Source organism: Hypanus sabinus, chromosome 3 (genome assembly GCF_030144855.1).
Source record: "Hypanus sabinus isolate sHypSab1 chromosome 3, sHypSab1.hap1, whole genome shotgun sequence".
Classification (NCBI taxonomy): domain Eukaryota; kingdom Metazoa; phylum Chordata; class Chondrichthyes; order Myliobatiformes; family Dasyatidae; genus Hypanus; species Hypanus sabinus.
Window position 1 is genome coordinate 153,390,051 of NC_082708.1, and position 19,364 is coordinate 153,409,414.

Consider the following 19,364-nt stretch of genomic DNA (forward strand, 5'->3'; position numbering starts at 1 on the left):
TCTGACAATCAATGATACAGTCTCCCAGATATACAAATGCATTCAATCCAGCATGTCTTTCCACTGCTCAAGTACGCAAGGCCAGCACTGACAGGTGAGGCCAGGTGCCAGCTAAGCTCAGATGCCACGCTGTAAACACTTCCAGGCAAGCTCGAGGCTTGGGACCAAGCTCTCGCTACGACAAAGGCTACGTAGTTTCATGTCACCTGTTCCTCCACCACAAAAGGGTAACAGGTTTGCCAGCAACTTACATTACCACTGTCCAACAGAGTCTTAGGGTCACAAGTGAAGTATTCGAGACAGCCTTCCATGGTTATACTGCTCCAACTTCGACGCTTTCGAGTAGCGAACGGCAAAACAGTCAACAGGCAGGTTAGCTTCTCTGAACCCAAACCAGCTCTTCTAACATCCTGAATGGCTCCTCCAACATCCCAACAGGCTCCTCTGATATCCGAATGGGCTGCTCCGACACATTGGTAGGCTCATCCGGTATCCCAGCAGGCTCTTCCGACACACTGGTGGGCTCCTCTGATATCCTGACCAGCTCCTTCGACACCTCGGCCAATACGCTGTGTAATCAACACCATGCAAGACAATCTGTGATTGGGTACAGGAGTGGAACTTAGTGTGGTCTTCTGCTGTCTGAACTAGTCTGGCTTTTCTCTGACCTCTCTCATTAAAAAGGTGTTTTGCCCACAGAACTGCCATTCAGTGGATTTTTTTTTTAGTTTTTTTGCATCATTTTCTGTAAACTCTAGAAACTGTTGTGTGTGAAAATCCCAGGAATCGGCAGTTTCTGAGATACTCAAACCACACTGTCTAGCACAAACAATAATTCCACAGTCAACTTTATTTAGATTACATTTTCTCCACATTCTGATGTTTCGTCTGAGCAATAAATGAACTTCTTGACCATGTCTGCTTGCACTTATAGTAGGCATTCAGTTGCTGCCACGTGTTTGGCTAGTTAGATATTTGCATTAACGTACAGGTGTATCGTATAAAGAGGCACTGAGTGTTGTCTGTTCCTATCTGCCGGTGCTGCTGCTGCAAGCTTTTATTGTACTTGTTCCTCAGCGCACTTGTGCCGATGGTAAATAAACTGAGATCTTGATGTACAAATAAAACCAAACTGTCCTCAATGTCAGGCTTGCACTCTGTCAACTTGTCTTCACCAAGACCGAAGGAGGAAACTCAACAATTGATAGAAACATACAAAAAAAAAGAACAAAATCAATCCTGCTCTTGCACTATTACAAATACACCTTGTGACAGTACAGAACGTCGATCCAAGTGAGTGTGAAAATGGAACGCTGTGCTGAAGCTGGCTTGAGTCTGTCATAAACAGAGGTCAGGAAAACAAGAGACTACTGGAAGCTGGAAGCTGAAGCCAAAAAAAACCAATCTGCTGGAAGCACTCAGCAGGTTGAGCAGCATTTCCTGTATAAGGGGAAAATAAATTGACATTTCCGGTCAAAACCCTGCTTTAGAACTGAATATGGAGAGAAAAGATAGCCAGAATAAAGAGGAAAGTGGGAATAGTGAGATGGGGCTGGTAGTTGATAGGTAGACCAAGGAGGGGTAAAGGATAGTGGGGAAAGGAAAGATGGAGGCAGGGGGTGATAATTGGGAATTTGTGCTGGAATCCAATAGTTTCCATTATTGCCTGCTTAACCTATCAGGGGAGAAGTGAAAAGTAGATGAACTCTGGGAAAATGGGAATCACTAGGAAAGACATATGGTTGTCAATAGAAAAAAAACAGGAGGGAGAAGCACACAAAATTGTTGGTGACGATGCCTGGGGATGCAGTATTAGAATGGGGATAAAAATGGGAGGACTTTGGGGTAATGGGAGAGGGAGAAGGGAGCCATGGGAGATAAAAATGATACGAAGTTCAATGATCATACTATTGGTTTGTAGATTGCCCTGGTGGAAAATGAGTTACTGTTATTCCAGTTTGCATTTCACCTAACCCTGTCAGTGAATAAAGCTGAGGACTGACAGACAATCAGAATCAGAATCAGATTTAATATCACCAGTGTATGTCATGAAATCTGTTGTTATATGACAGCAGTGCATTGTAATACATAATAAAAACTGTGAAATACAGTACATTATATATATATATAAATAATCTGATAGCAGAGGGGAAGAAGCTGTTCCTGAATCGTTGAATGTGTTCCTTCAGGCTGCTGTACCTCCTCCCTAAAGGTAGCAATGAGAAGAGGGTACAGCCTGGGTGATGGGGTCCTTGATGTTGGATGCCAGCTTTTTGAGGCATTGCTCCTTGAAGATGTCTTGGATGCTGGGGAGGCTATTGCCCTTTATGGAGCCAATAGAGTTTACGACTTTCTGCAGCTTATTTCGATTCAATGAAGTAGCCCCCCCCCCCCCATACTAGATAGTGATGCAGCCTGTTAGATTGCTCTCCATGGCACGTCTGTAGAAGTTTGCAAGTGCCTTCAGTGCCATAGCAAATCTCCTCAAACTCCAAATAAAATATAGATGCTGTTGTGCCTACTTTGTAACTGCATTGGTCTGTTGGGCCCAGGATAAATCCTTAGAGAGTTGACACCTAGGAACTTGAAATTGTTCAGTCTTTCCATTTCTGATCCCTCTATGTGTTTCTTCATCTTGCCCTTTCTGAAGTCCACAATCAATTCTTTGCTCTTACTGGCAGGTCTGTGTGGGAACAGGAAGGTGTGATGAAATTGCATGCACCAATTCCAAATGGATATGTTTTTGTTTATTGCACCATTCTCTGTAAACCCTAAAGATTGTTTTGTGTGAAAATCCAAAGATATCGGCAGTTTCTGAGATTCACAAACCACCTTGTTTGGCACCAATAATCATTCCAAGGTTAAAGTCACTTCATCATATTTCTTTCTGTTTCTGATGTTTGGTCTGAAAGACAACTGAACCTCTTGGCCATGTCCACATACTTTCATACATTGAGATGCTGCCACATGATTGGCTGATTGGATTTTCATTTACAAGCAGGTGTACCTAATCAAGTATTCACTGAGTGTTTGTATTAATGATATGAGTTACTTATATAAAAGGAATATGAGTAAGACCGAATATTTGGATTATTTTCTGGTTTCTAGGGAACATTTGGTCGCATATCCATATTAGGATATGGAACAGATAGTGCTGGAAAGACTCAGTAAGTCAGGCAGCATCTATGGAAACTAAGATTGCGTTTTCATTTCTGCTGTTTCTTGGAATGACTTATTATGCACAATTTAATGCCATATTTCCAATCGCAGGAAGTATTTACTTAAACTGAAGCAAATACAATACAGTATATAATTTGGTTCTAGCTGATACTCCATCTGCCATCATTAACTCATATGAACTCATCCTATCAGAGATATTCCATTTGTTCTAACCATCTCCGATTTCAAATTAATTTATCTATCTCATGTGCATCAAAAGAAATGTGACGTTTACATTAACAATCAACACAACCGAAGGATGTGCCGAGGGTGGCCTGCAACAGTCACCACACATTCTTGTGCCAACGTAGCATCTCTATAATGTACAGCAGAGCAACACAGCAATGATAAAACAACAAAAGCAAAACAAGCCTTGTTCCTCCCTCTCTCTCACACACTCACAGACCTCCAACCCCAGGAAGAGGCTGCAACTGGGCCTCCACTCTGTGGACCTGTGAACTTGCAGACATCAGGCCTCAGATTTTCCCAGTGGACTTGTAGACTCACAGACCCAGGGCCTCGACCTCTGGACTTGTGGACTTCGGCCTTTGCCCTTCGGGCTTTGGTCACTTGTATTAGACAGACAGACATACTTTATTGATCCTGAGGGTAATTGGGTTTCGTTTCAGCCGCACCAACCAAGAATAGTGAAGAAATATAGTAATATAAATCCATAAATAAATAAATAATAATAAGTTAATCACGCCAAGTGGAAATAAGTCCAGGACCAGCCTATTGGCTCAGGGTGTCTGACACTCCGAGAGAGGAATTGTAAAGTTTGATGGCCACAGGCAGGAATGACTTCCTATGATGCTCAGTGTTGCATCTCGGTGGAATGAGTCTCTGGCTGAATGTACTCCTGTGCCTAACCAGTACATTATGGAGTGGATGGGAGTCATTGTCCAAGATGGCATGCAACTTGGACAGCCTCCTCTTTTCAGACACCACCGTCAGAGAGTCCAGTTCCACCCCCACAACATCACAGGCCTTACGAATGAGTTTGTTGATTCTGTTGGTGTCTGCTACCCTCAGCCTACTGCCTCAGCACACAACAGCAAACATGATAGCACTGGCCACCACAGCCTTGTAGAACATCCTCAGCATCGTCCGGCAGATGTTAAAGGACCTCAGTCTCCTCAGGAAATAGAGACGGCTCTGACCCTTCTTGTAGACAGCCTCAGTGCTCTTTGACCAGTCCAGTTTATTGTCCATTCGTGTCACCAGGTATTTGTAATCCTCCACCATGTCCACACTGACCCCTTGGATGGAAACAGGGGTCACCAGTCCCTTTGCCCTCCTCAGGTCCACCACCAGCTCCTTAGTAATCACAGTACTCCACCACCAATCCCAGTACTCACCGATGACAGGACACTAAATCCTAGGCCTTGAACTTGGGACTCACCGATTCACCGACCTCATGCCTTGTGCGTGCATAAACTTCTTTTCCCTGGAATCACTGACCTGTGCAGTCATCAGCCATCATTCTCATCGGTTTTCGTCCACACTGCTTGTCCGCTGTGGTCACTCCGGCCTGACCTCTAAATCTCCTATATCCATGTATCTAAATTTTAAGTTGACCCTTAACTCCCCAAAACTATTTTTATAAACCTAAATAAAATCAACAATGTCTTGAATCACGACCTCAATGGAGACCCCAGCTTGGCAGTATCTTCATCGGAACTCTTTTCCTGATCTTCTCTGCTACTGAAAACCTTGAGGAGGGACTTGAACTTGAAAGGTTAATCATTTCTCTTCCTCAAAGTGCTGCCTGACCTGCTAACTTTTTTCAGCAGTTTTAGTTTTTATTCTATAAATCAGTTCCCCATAAGTACCCATAGATATTATTATAAATCACTTCAATGAAAAAGAATTTTGAAGGAAGTACATATAGATGACATAGATGCTTCTGTTTTAAAGGAAGGAAAATTTCAAGGCATTTTCATGTATTTAGTTTTCCTAAGTTAGAAATATTTTCATTCAGATTCACTGACAGCTAAACAAGATACAAAGTTAATTAAAGATTTTAGAAAGATTCACCCAAGATTATGAGATGTCTGGAACAGCCATCCCTTTTGTAAATGCAAGATCTTGGAACAGGTAGTTTTTGTTTTTTTTCTCTCTCAGTGTTGTAAGAGTCACACAACACAGAAATAGGCCCTTTGGCTATCAAGCATCAATTTACACTAATCCCATTTTTCGTTATTCTCATTAATTACGTCTAGCACCTAGTTTACATCAAGGGCAATTTGCAGTCGCTAATTAAACTATCAACCAGCATGTCTTCAATATTTGGGAGAAGCCAAATATTTTGCTTCCCGAATATTTTTGGATGTATCTAAAGGATTTTGGGCTGCTGATCATGAGAATCACCATAAAGTCAGGGCAGCACAATAGCATTGTGGTTAGGTTAGCACAACGCTTTACAGTACAGGCCACCTGGGTTCAATTCCCACTCGTACCTGTAGGGAGTTTGTACATTCTCCCCGTGGGCCGCATGGGTTTCCTCCGGGTGCTCTGGTTTCCTCCCACCATCCAAAGATGTACTGATTGGTAGGTTAATTGGTCATTAGTAAATTCTCCCATGATTAGGCTAGGGTTAAATCGGGAGAATGCGGGATGGCCTGGCTCAAAGGGCTGATCCCTTGCTGTATCTCAATAAATAAATAAACCCCCCTATCAGGCACCATTTTTAAAAATGGCCTATATTTGTTATTTCAATTCATAGTTCAAGTCAATTAAAATGTTGCCCACAATGTAAGTTTTTAAATCTCATGCCAGGGTGGATGCTGCATTACAGGACAGGGTTTAGAAAGTCTATAAAAGCATCACACACACACACACTGTTCTATGTTTTGCGGTTACATGTGTATTGGTTTGCAATCATGTTGATGCACATTCTCTATGCGCATGGCATATTGTATGCACTCATTATAATAAAGTAATCATATTTTTAGGAGTATCTTTGTTAGCAAAATGTCTCACCAATGTTGCACCAGCCTCAATACTTTTCTGTTATATTTGTGGTGAGTATACACTTAAATCTCAAAGACGGAACATGACTCCTCCTATTGAGAAATCCTATGAGATCTACTTTGGATGTAAAATTGGGAACCAAGATGAAGTGTGAGCTCCTCACATTTGTTGTGCAACATGCAGTGTCAATCTTAGAGCTTAGCTCAGACGTACCTTCGGAAGTCAATGCAGTTCACTCGCCCGATGATATGGTGAGAGCAAAATGATCATGTGACAGACTTCCACTTCTGTCTGAGCAGTGTGCCTGGTTTTTCTGCTAAAAACAAGAAATCCTTTAAATACCCCAATCTCCCTTCAATCATGACATCTGTGCTGCATGATGATATACTTCCAGTATTGAGGCCACCAGAGACATGGAGTCTAGTGGATGCAGATGAAGATGACATGATGCATGAGCTGGGAATGGAAAACAACACTTATACTAATACAGATTTTCAACGCTTTATGTCAAGTGAGCCTCGCCTGCTAACTCAGCCTGAGTTAAATGACCAGTTTAGACTCTTGGGTTTGCCAAATGCAAAAGCTGATTATTGGATTCAGAACTGCGGAGATGGAATCTGTTGTCACCAGGCACAAACATTTCTATCTTTTGAAGCCGCCGAGAAGATTTGACACAATTCTTTGGTCAGGTTGATAATCTGAATTTCTGCTCTGACATTAATGGGCTTTTGACTCCTTTGGGTTGGCAGCGTGACCCACAACAGTGGCATTTTTTATTGAATCTTCAGTGTTAAGCCTGAAAGCTGTGATGCTACACAACAGCAGCATCTACACTTCAATACCAATCGACTATGCAGTATATGTGAAAGAAATGTACTGAGATTTGGAAATCTTGTTGAAACACATATAATACACCAACTACAAATGGAATATCTATGGTGATCTGAAAGTAGCAGTTCAGATACACCAGGTTCTGTTGTTCCATTTGTGAATGGGACGGCTGTACTAAAGTTGCATAATAGTGACACAGTCTGCTGTACCACACAAAATATGCAAGTTGCTTGTAATATCTGTTGCAAAGCAACTGACGTTAGTAATTTCCACTCAGACTTTCTCTACATTAAATAATAAGGGGAAAATTGGTGTTCATTAATTTGCTTTTCAAAGTAGTGCTGTCAGGGAATAGTTTTTCCAGATGCTCATTCCTACCCGTATTCATTAAGTACAAGTTGCCCTATTTTTCAAACAAATCTCCAATAGAAAAAGCGTGTTGAGCTCCCAGGGTCTGAAAGGGAAAGGATAATGCTTTAGTTATAACCTTTTGTGAGGCCTCTGTGGCTGCAGAGAAATAATTACTTATGTTTCAATTATTTTTTTCAGTGTGCCGGGAAGACTCGAATCACTCCATTAAATCATGCTTGGAGATTCTACACATACCAGCAGAGTTGAAGGTGAAGCTTGAAGGACCAAAGGTTCCAGAGAATCCAAATGAGTGAGTTACCAATAATAGTTTTTTTATAAGCCTTGCTTATATCTGGCTGTTGACAACAAAACATTTGTTCGCTGGTAGAACGGACTATGATACTCGAGGCTGAAACAGGATGCATTCAATCTGTCAAGTGTTTGGATTTTTCAAGGAAGAGCTTATGTTTTCACAAATAGTCATTCTTCTCAGGACTAATTGCATTCCTTAATGCAGAAACTAGTCTGGAAGTTTGGAATAGTCACAGTTACCGGTTAAAACTTGGGCCTTTTGTACTGAAAAGGACAATCTTTACTCAAATAGCTCTGAATTTTTGGAATCCTCCACTCAAGAAACTGTTGAATTCTTGGTCAATGAATATATTCAAGGTTATAGCCAATAGATTTTTAGATACCAAATGACCTCAATGGGATATGAAGAATACTATACAAAGATAGACCTGTGAATATTGTATTACTTTGAATAATAGGTCCTTCGGCCCATTGGGTACATACCATCCTTCAAGTACCCAATCATATTAGTCCAATTTTCACTCTTAATGCTACTCATCCTCCTACCATCCACCTAACAAAGGGCAATTAAAAGTTAGCTTGCAAGAAGCATTGTTTGGGAGGTTGTAGGAAACTGGATCCTGCAGGGGAAATGCACGTGGTCGCAAAGAGCACATACAAACTCACAGTGTGCCAGAGGTCAGGATCAAACCTGATTCTCTGGAGTTGTGAGGCCAAGTCAGTTAAGTTTATTGTCATGTACACAAGTACATGTCTGCACAATGAAAAACATATTTACAGCAGCATCACCTAGCAACAGATGCATGATGTTCAAAAGAAACATAAACAAAGATTGTACCAAAAAGTACTGAACAGAATAAGGTTCATTGTAGTGCAAAGTGTCATAGTTTTGCTGCAATTAAGTTGTGATTACAGTTATGCAGGTTGGCATATAAACTCGATGTTTCAAGGAAATTAGCTGTTTATGAATCCGCTGGTTTGGGACTCCAGGCTTCTGAATGTCCTGGATGGTGAGAAGCGCTGATCATGTTAACCAAAGCACCACAGTGTGGTGTGCTCTTATTAAATAGAAAAGTGTGCTTAAACCTTGAAGTGCATTTTCTTTAGTTCTTGTGCAATATCCATGGCATGGACATGCTGGGAAAAGTATTGACTTCGGTGATACTCATTCTGAACCTGTTCATATCTTCAATCAGACAAAAAGCAGGAGTGTTGTGTTGAGCCGCAGTGGACAGTCCATTTGTCTAAACTTTTCTGTCAGACTTACAAGTGGCGCTGCCCTCAGAGAACGTTAGTAGTTGGACAGGACCAGATGGCTAAATCACTTAAATTATAACTGTTAGTTACATACCACAGAACAATTGTCAGCATTTTCAATTTGCATTGGCTTTAGGGAAGAAAATTGGTTTACTTAATTATTTTACAATTAGTGTTCAGAGATTGGGTGCACTAATGTGGAGAAGAAATAATTGCTAAAAAAGAAATTATGTGGTTGGTATTCTTAATGTGTTTATAAAATCTAAGGACAAAAAAAATCTCCTCATACTTTAAAAGAAATTTCACTGACCTTTCAGTTAACTCAGGATGAGGTGCAAGTATTATATCCTCCTTAAAAAGAGAAACTTAGTAGACAGGGCACTAAAGAAAGTTTATGGGATACTTACCTTTATTAGTCTGGACACTGAATTTAAATGACAAGAAAGGCATATTGTACTGCAGCTGTATAGAACTTTGTTCAGGTCACATTTGGAGCATTGTTTGCAATTCTGCTTGCCTCATTACAGGATGGATGTGTGGAGGAGTTTCACCAGGATGTAGTAGGTATTGGCTGGAAGCAGAGTTTGGATAAATGTGGATTGTTTTCTCTGGAGCTGAGGAATGATATAACTTACTGAGGGGCATAGATAGGGTAGATATACTCTTTTCCCTGTGTTGGAAATATCAAATAAGGTAAGAGGAGGACAGGTTAAAGGAGATTGTGAGAGAAGTTTATTTTTTTTACACCGAGAGTGATAGATGTCCAGAATGGGTTGCCATAGGAAGGGGCGGAAGCAGATATGATAGAATATTTGAGAAGCATTTAGAAAGATGAATGAAGGGACATAGACTACGTGTGGACAAATGTGCAATGTAAATTGCCATCATGGTTAGCACAGACATTGTGATCTGAAAGGCTGTTCCTGTGCTGCACTGTTCTAGGTCCTAATATTTCTGTGTCTGTGTCTTTAATGGTGAATACTATGAGTGCTGGAACAATGCATGTATTTGCATTCTCAATGCTCACTCTGCAATATTGTTCTTCATAAGAAGGCAAAGCTTCTGAGCTAGCAGTGAAATTGCAATAAATTACAGGTGCAGGAGGGGTGAGGCAATTGTCAAATGATAGACAAAACCAGAACCTCAGCAAGGTGGGGATTGAAATCTGACGAGCGGCAAGGCATTGAGATGGGCCCATTATATATCACGAGGCCGGGGAATGCAGGAGCACCAGTGGGTTGTCAGGGGTAGAAGGAGTGTGTGGATGTTTAAACAGAAGGGATTCAGGAGCAAGGGGTGAATAGAGACCTTAAAATTCACAGGCTCTACTCCACAGCCACAGACAGGATCAGCCCATACTTGAAGCTGATGCCAGTCCAGCCTATCTTATGAAGGTTTGTTTCTGCACTTGTCTCATTATCAAAGCCACGAATATCTGCGCAAGTTATGACTAAGTGTACTTAGTGTGGTTTAGGCCAAGTGCATGTTAAAACCACTCTGGATGAAAAGAGAACTCAAAAGTAACTTAATATTCTATTGGAACCATGTGATAAATTGGGATCTTGATTAAATTCATTTGTCTTGTGCAGGAAACATTGCACAAAATCAGGGAATTTCTAGATCAAATAGTTTGTGATGTTAGTGAGAATTTTAAATGAACTGCAGTACTTGGCAAAAACTTCTAGTATAAGTGTTAGAAACTTATTATTCCCCTGCAATTATAAAATCTTCCCTATTGGAGAGATTGTATTAACAGCATTCACAAAAAGTATTCTAATCCTTAGAGTACTGGAGATAAATACTTGATATTCATTGTTCATGAGATAGAAATATTGCTATTTTAATTTGTACTTAGTTATCTTTTCATATTTCTCCTTAATCCTTAAGAGCTTGGCCTTTAATCTTTAAAACAAAACCTCTAACTTAAGTCTCTGTTCCTTATCAGAATCTCTCACTCATGATAGCATTACTGATCCATGGTGCAAATTATACATTGCTTTACTGTGCTTCCTGTTATGCTGCAATCAATAAACAACAGCCTGGTCCTCTCATTTCAGGGTTTCACATAATGATGAATTATATACAACTGATTTCGCCAGCAAGTTGTTTAATAATATTAGCGTATTATTAACGTACGATAGGAGTTCTATCGTGAGAGGCTGGAGAGCTTGGGTATTTTCACATATAGTAAAGTACAAGTGAACAGAGCTTGAACATAGTCTTTTAAGTGGAATTTCTTCTCTCAGAGGGTAGTGAATCTCTGTAATTCTGTGTCCCTATGGGTGGTGGAAACCAGATCATTAGATATGTTTTAAGTGAACACAAGTAAGTATTTGAAAGATTGAGGAGTGGAGGGTTAGGGGAAACTGCCATCGAAGAGAAGCTGAGGCCAGCATGGATGAGCATGCTTAAGCAGAATAATGGGGAAGCCTTTAATGGCCAGCTCTTGCTCCCGTTTTTGTTTGTCCTTTGCCAGTTCTTAATGTGTAACTTTTAAGAACATCTTTTTCATAAGGCAAAACAGTGTTCATGTTACTTTTTATTCCACATTTGTTTGTAAAATATCCAGTAATTGTTGGAATCATTATGGGCTCATTCAGTCCTTGAATGCTTAGCCATTCAATTAAATCATGTCTGATCTACTTTACAGGGCAAAATCTTAGACTACTATCAATCAGCTCATGCAACATCTTTCTTTCAGTAAACTAAATGGGAAAACAAACCAAAATACTCAACCTACAACATACACAAAATGCTGGTAGAACACAGCAGGCTAGGCAGCATCTATAGGGAGAAGCGATGTCAACGTCCCTTCGTCAGAAACATCGACATCTTCTTTAGCCCCCCTTCTCTGTCTGTTGTCTCTCACAGCTGGAACTACCTATTACCTGTCATCTCTTGGTTCCACCCCTTTCCTCCTCTTTTTTATACTGGCTATCTTCCCTTTTCTTTCCAGTCCAGATAAAGGTACTTGATCCAAAATGTTAACTGCCCGTTTTTTTGACCTGCTGAGCTGCTCCAGCATTTTGTATGTTGCTATGTATCTAAGTAACTTGTGAGGTTCAATTATGGAAATACAGTTGATTTGATAAATTTTATATATGGAGATGCAAACAGGATTTGATAAGGTGCAACTTAATAGGCCTATTGGCTTGAATACCATGGGCAGAAATTTAGCTTAAATTAGAAAAATTGGAGAGCAGTAATGAAAGGTTGTTACTTGGACAAGATGTGAGGGTGATGTGGAATTCCCCAGTGGCCTGTAGAGAGACATTTTCTTTTTTAAGTAGATATTAATGATATGAACATGTATGTGGCAGGATTTCCTATTTTAGAAATAATGCAAAATTTGGAATTGCTGTGAAGTTCAAGGTAGATAATTCAAGGAGATGTAGATAAGGTGGTGAAACAGACAGGTAAGTGGAAATGAGGGTCCAAAGCTGTATCAGATCTTGGGATACGGTACAGAGCTGTCTGAATGTGGGAAAGATAGAGAACTTAAGGAAGCAAAAGAAAATCATGACTGGAAGAACTCAGCACGCTGAGCAGCATCTGGTGTGGAGAAAGGAATTCTCAATGTCTGGGGTCAAAACCATGCATCGGGACAGAGTGTGGAGGCGAAAGAGAGTGGATATAAAGATGAGAGGGACGGATAAGACAGGACAGTAGGTAATAGGAGGGGTGATGGGCAGAAGGGCCTGGATGAAGGAGGGGTGAGTTGGAAGATTGATGGGGGTTGGGTTATAGGTTCTAATCCCGAGTCAGAGACAAAGGCATGAGCAGCTGAACCGTGCCACCGTCATTGAGTATGTGTGTGAGTGATGAAGAGAACTGGAAGGGAGAAGAAGGCTACAAGGAAAGTAGTGAGATTACTGGTTTGGGGACAGTGATCATAAAAAAAATCACCAGCTTATCCTTCCAAATATATATAAAATGAATTACTTCTTGTATGTACAGACAGGTTTATGCAGGTGTGAAATAAAGCATCCAGAATAATGCCTTCTACGATATGTATATCAGTGTGAAGTAAAGAATACAAAATTATTACTCATGTAATATACTAGTTAATCAGAAGGTGAAAATGTAACTGAAATTAATTATTTTTACATATACTATGGCATATGAGTGTAAACTAAAACCTTGACTTAAGTTGGCTTTGCACATGAAAAGCTGGATATTTCAAAATATCGGAGATGTCCTCCTTCAAAGAATGAGATTTCTCTTCCTCCACCAGTGATGCTGCCCTCAACAGCATCTCCTCCATTTCCAAGACATCTTTCTGCCGCATTAACAGGGATATAGAGCTCATCCTTCACCTCCATTCAGGGCCCCAAGCAGTCATTCCAGGTGAAGCAACTCTGTTGGGGTTGCCACTGTATCTGGTGCTCCCAATATGGCCTCCTCTACATTGGTGAGACTTGATTTAGATTGAGGGCCCGCTTTGTCAAGCACCTCCACTCTAGGAAAAAACAGGATTTCCTGGTGGCACCCATTTTAATTCCAGTCCCCATTCCCTTTCCGACATATCAGTCCATGTCCTCCTCTATTGCCAAGATAGGGCCACCCACAGCTTGGAGGAGCAACACCTCATATTCCATCTAGATAGTTATCAACCTGATGGCATAAACATTGATTTCTCTAACTTCTGATAATTTATTCCCCTCCCCCTTCCCTCTTCTTCCACTTCCGTCTCACCTCTCCTCTTCTCTGTACTTTCCTATCACCTCTTCCTGGTGCCCCTCCTCCTTCCCGTTCTTCCTTGGCCCGCTTTCCTCCCTGTTAGCTTCCTTCTTCTTCAGTCCTTTCCCTTTGCCACCTATCACCTCCTTGCTTCTTGCTCCTCCCCACCCAGCTGGCTTCACATATCACTTTCTAGTTTGTACTCCTTCCTCTTCCCCACCTTCTTCTTCTGGGTTCCAGATCTAATGATGTGCCTTGTCACAAAACGTTAAATTGCTATATATTTCCACAGATGCAGCCTGACCTGATGAGTTCCTCTGATATTTTGTGTGTTCTGCTTTGGATTTTCAGTATCTGTAGAATGTCCTGTGTTTATAATTGTTGAATATTTCACACTAATATAATTTTGGATCTCATTTTAAAGTTGGAGGTTGAGTAGCATAAAAGATTATTGTTCAGCTGTCTGGGTAGCCTCCGACCTGGTGGCAGGAATATCGATTTCTTCTTCCAGTCTCATTCCGACATGTTGGTCCATGTCCTCCTTTTGTGTCAAGATGAGGCCACCCTCAGGATGAGGGGCAACACCTTATATTTCGTCTGGGTAGCCTCCAAACTGATGGCATGAATATCGATTTCTCCTTCCAGTAAACTAATTTCAACCCCCGCCCCCATCTTCCTCTATTCTGCACTCTGACCATTTATTATTCTCAGCTGACTATCAACTCCTCCGGGTTTCCTCCTCCTTCCCTTTCTCCTATGCTCCACTCTCCGCCCCTATCAAATTCCTTCTTCCCAACCCTCGATCTTTCCTACCCACGTGGCTTCACCTATCACTTTCCAGCTAGCCTCTTTCCCTGCCCCCCACCCACCTTTTTAATCTGTTGACTTCTCCCTTCCTTCCCCATCCTGAAGAAGGGTCTCGGCCCAAAATATCGACCATCTATTCATTTCCATAGATGTTGCCTGACCTGCTGAGTTCCTCCAGCATTTTGTGTGTGTTGCTTTGGATTTCCAGGATCTGCAGACTTTCTTCTTTTATTGTTTAGCTCATTTCAAAGTTCAAAGTAAATTTATTATGAAAGTACATAGATGTCACCATATAGTGTCCTGAGATTCATTTTCTTCCGGGCAGACACAGTAAATCCAAGAAGCACAATGGAATCAGTGAAAGACCTCACCTAACAGGATGGACAAGCAAAGAATGTGCAAATACAAAATAAAAAAATAATGACAAATAACTAACCAACAAATTTCGAGAACATTAGATGAAGAGTCCTTGAAAGTGAGTCCATAGACTGTGGGAACAGATCGGTGATGGGACAAGTAAAGTTCAGCAAAAGGCCTGATTCAATCTTTGCTTCAAGAGCCTGATGGCTGAGGGGTAATAAATGCCCCTGAACATGGCTCCTGTATCTTCTTTCTGATGGCAGCTGTGAGAAGAGAGCATGACCTGGCTGGTGAGGGCCTTTGAGGATGGATGCTGCTTTCCTGCGACAGTGCTTCGTGTAGATGCACTTGATAGTGGTGGGGGGTGGGGGCGGCTGGGGACTTACCAGTGATGGACTGGGCAGGTATCCACTACTTTTTGTATGATTTTCTGTTCAAAGCATTGGTGTTTCTATACCAGGACATGATGCAACCAGTCAATATACATTCCACCATACATCTATAGAAGCTTGTCAAAGTTTTAGATGACATGCTGGAACTTTGCAAACTTTTAAGTAAGTAGAGGTGCTACTGTGCTTTCTTTTTAATGGCACTTATGTGCTGGACCCAGGTCAGATCCTCTGAAATTATGACATCATTTACAATTGATCTTGAACCGAAGTCAACAGGAATTTGCTTAGATTTTTGCAAAGTTGCCTAAATTAATATTTTTGCACTGGATCCACAGTTAGTTTCATTAAACCAGTGTTCTCAGTTAGCTCCCAGTTGAGCGCTGCCTCAGTTTTAATATTTGTCTTTGATACTCTGTGTTTCCCTGCACTCCATCTTTGTAAGCTCCTTAAACTCTATTAGTCTCCACAATTACTCTGCTGCTCCAGTTCTGTCTTCTCTTTTCCCAAATGTGCTTGCTCCATTATTGGTGCTTGCATAAGCTACCAAGTTGCTAAAATCTCTCCAGAAACTCTTCTGCCTTTCAGCTTCTCTATTTTTCCTTCACAAGCTACTTCCTCTGACCAAGTATATTGAGATTTGATAAGACTTTTGTGGAGCACTTTGGAACATTTTGCTCCATCAAGGGTGCCATGTGAATGAAATTGTTGCTGTAATCAAGATCATGTCACACACTTTCACATTTGTCTTACGCAGGTCTCTTCACTTTATCTTCCTTCCTCACTTTATGTCTCTATTAAAAATTGGAAAACAAAATGAGCACCATATCCATTGAGGGAATCCCAAATATATAATTCCATCCAGAACTTCTCTTCTGGTTTTGTTATACAATGAGGCTTCTCTGCTTTGCCAGTGGGCTCCTTGTGGATCGAATAGTGCAATTAAAATTTCTTCAGCTTTCATAACTCTCAGACTGAAATATTTGCCCACTGACTCTGTATCAATGCAAGTTGTCAAGTAAATACAAGGGAGTGGCTGTCAAGTCAATCGTACATAGAGCTGATATTTTAGTTATTTCAAATGAATTTCATTGTTTTGTGCATATGAGTGTTTCAATTTTTGGAACTTGTAAAATATGCTTTGTTTCAAAAAATTAATTGCCTTTGACCTTTTCTGAACATTCAAAAAAATCAAAGACATTGACTGGCTATCAAAGGATTACAACCAGCCGTGCTTAGGAAGGCTAGCTGTTGATGAAACTGTGAGCTGCCTTCCCTAATGCTCCTAGGACCATCATAGTCCAGTGACACCTCACCACTGAATTTGGGCTCCTTGCCACTCAATAGATAGGTATGTGTATGATTGGGGTATGGGGCGCTATGGTCCCTGTGCAGTTTCATGGAAGTAGGCAGTTTAAATGGTTTGGTATGGACCAGATGGGCCGAAAGTGCTGCTTCAGTGCTGTACTACTCTATGACTCCACTGTTATGTCCAACCCAGTGTCATCGTAGAGCTATTAAGTTGTAGCAGCAGTGCAAAGAAGAGCAACTGTCCCATCAAGTGTCAAATACAGAGTTTATTTGGAACAGTATGATCCCTCTAAATTTACAACCTGTCCTTCCAGTTTGACCTTGTATTATATAGATAAAAATAATCGTTGCGTGAACACGAGAAATTCAGCAGATACTGGAAACCCAGAGCAATACTGGAGGAAGTCAACAGCTTAGACTGCATCTACCGAAATGAATAAGAGGTCAACGGTTCAGTCTGAGACCCTTCATCAGGACTGGAAAGGAAGGGGGAAGAAGCCAGAATAATTAAGGGGAGGGAGGGGAAAGGAGTACAATCTAGAAGACGATAGATGGATGAGGGAGGAACAAAAAAGAAGGAAGGTGGCAGGTAAGAAGGTAAAGGGCTGGAGAAGAAGGAATCTGATAGGAGAGGAGACTGGACCATTGGAGAAAGGGAGGCAGGAGGGGACACCATGGGGAGGTGATGAGCAGGTAAATCCTCGCATGACTACTTTTATGCCACATGGTTGTCAAGGGTTATAAAGGTAAAAAGTGAATGGAGGCACGAGACTGCAGATGTCGGAGTCTGGAGCAGCATACACACTGCTGAGAGAACTCAGTGAAATGACCAGCATTTGGGGTCAATCTGTGGCATTATCCTGATGAAGAGTTTTGACCCAAAATCTCAACGATTCCTTTCTGCACCCCCCACCCATAGATGTTGCCTGACTCCCAGAGTTTCTCCAGCAGATTTTATCCATAAAACTGTGTGGTTAACATGCTCCAAAGCACATAATGCTTGAATCTTCAGTTGCTGGCTAAAGAGAAAAACAATGCCAGGATAGATTTATTTTTTTAAAAAAATTATTGAAATATCATTTCCCCTTTATTGAGTAAGTCATTCAATGTCCAGAGCTTATGTTGTGATAGGCTACAAAATCAATGTTACTAGTGTTGGATCAATATTGACGTACAGTTAAAAATAAATGGTCATTATTTGAAATGATCACGTTGACACGTTCACACGTTGACACATTGATGGATCACATTCCATCAAACAAGGTCTCGATCTGTTTGTGGCTTTATTTGAATGTACTGCACTGAGCTTTATAACTTTGCAACTTTGTGCAAGAGTTGGAATGAATATATGTGGTTGAATATAAAAGGTCTAATTATATAGAAAGTAAACTATTTGCAATCAGCTTTTGACAATGAAGTTTTCAGTCTGGATTTTCAAGTTTGGATTGCTTGGCTGCTCTATATTAGCTTATTTCTTGTTCATGTAAAATTGAACTCATTCATCAATTTTCTCAATGTATTGGTTCAGTTTGCACCTCCAATTTTGGTCAAAAAATTGTTGTGATGTTAGAACACGGAACAATACAGTATAGCATGGGAACAGGCCCTTTAGTTCATGATGCTGTGCCAAGCTAATTCATCTTGTAAATAAATGCCGAATTGTACTAATCTCTTCTGCCTGTGCAAAGTACAAATTCCTCCATTTCCTGCACGTTAATATGCCGAGCTAATAGCCTCTGAAATACCTCTATTGTATTTACCTCAAACACAACTTCCTGTGTTTAAAAAACCTTGCCCTGCACATATCTTTTGAATTTTACTTTCTCTCGCTTTACATTTATGCTCTCTAACAGTAGACATTGCAACCCTGGGAGGAGAAAATATACTGTCTGTCTACTCTGTCTATGCCACATATTACCTTGCAGACCTTTACTAGGTCTACCCTCAGCATTCATCATTCCAGTATATCCAACAGCTCCTTGTAGCACATGTCAATCCTGGGAAACCTCCTCTGCACCCTCTCCAAAGCTTCTACATCCTTCCTATAATTGAGGCAATCGAAACTGAATGCAATACTCCAGATTATGTTCATCTGAACTTTTGCATAATTTGAAAATTGCGCTAACAGAGGCTTTTGTGGCTGTGTCTCCCAAGCACAGAAACCCCAACACTATGAAGGGTGATGGTAGCACGTGCATGGGAAAACACAGCTCTGTTCCTTTGATAAGTTCTATTGACTTCATTGAAAAATTGCCTGTGCAAATGAAAACTACTGGCCAGCACACTCTCGTGACTGTTGCCTCAGGACTATGCTGCAATTTGTCCCTAAGAGAGTTTTTTTTTAAAGCACTAGCAATGCTTCTCTGATTATACCTTTGCATTGTCTGCTCCAGACTTCACCCACAAAAAAAGGATATTAGAAGCTGAACAAAAATATGACAGAAAATGAATGGTTACTTATGTCATAGATAAGGCACAGAGAACCAGGACTCTTGCATTTTATTTTTATCTACGTACAGGTATATTGACATTTGATGCATTATCCAGAATGACTCTGTTGTGGAGATTCATCTGCAATAGCTCACGTGAAGCGTGCAATTGTAATTGGCTGTCCACTGCACTCAGCTTCTGAAATTCAGTTCCATTACCTCCCAGTTATTTCAAATAGCTTATCCTGGTACTGTAAATTGTATGTAATTAATAATCCCTCTATCTCTATTGGAAAGGAGTGAGCTGAATTGGAAGCAATTTAGAATTGAGTTTATCTTCCTCACACCAGAGGAAATGAGAAGCTTGACCATTTCCAAAGAGCAATGTTTCAAATCAGTCTCTACAAGTGTTTAACTTATTCTTTCACTTGAAGTGGGGCATTGG

At 40.8% G+C, this 19,364-nt stretch overlaps 1 protein-coding gene across 4 annotated transcripts in view; it reads left to right on the plus strand.

Moving 5' to 3' along the window:
- Positions 1 to 19,364, plus strand: part of ccser1 (coiled-coil serine-rich protein 1) — a 1,385,167-nt gene that overhangs the window by 398,132 nt on the left and 967,671 nt on the right. For all 4 annotated transcript variants that reach the window (XM_059965410.1, XM_059965409.1, XM_059965412.1 and 1 more), the window contains one exon: positions 7,573 to 7,684. In XM_059965410.1, the coding sequence (XP_059821393.1) occupies positions 7,573 to 7,684 (112 nt within the window). The remainder of the gene's footprint in view (positions 1 to 7,572; positions 7,685 to 19,364) is intronic.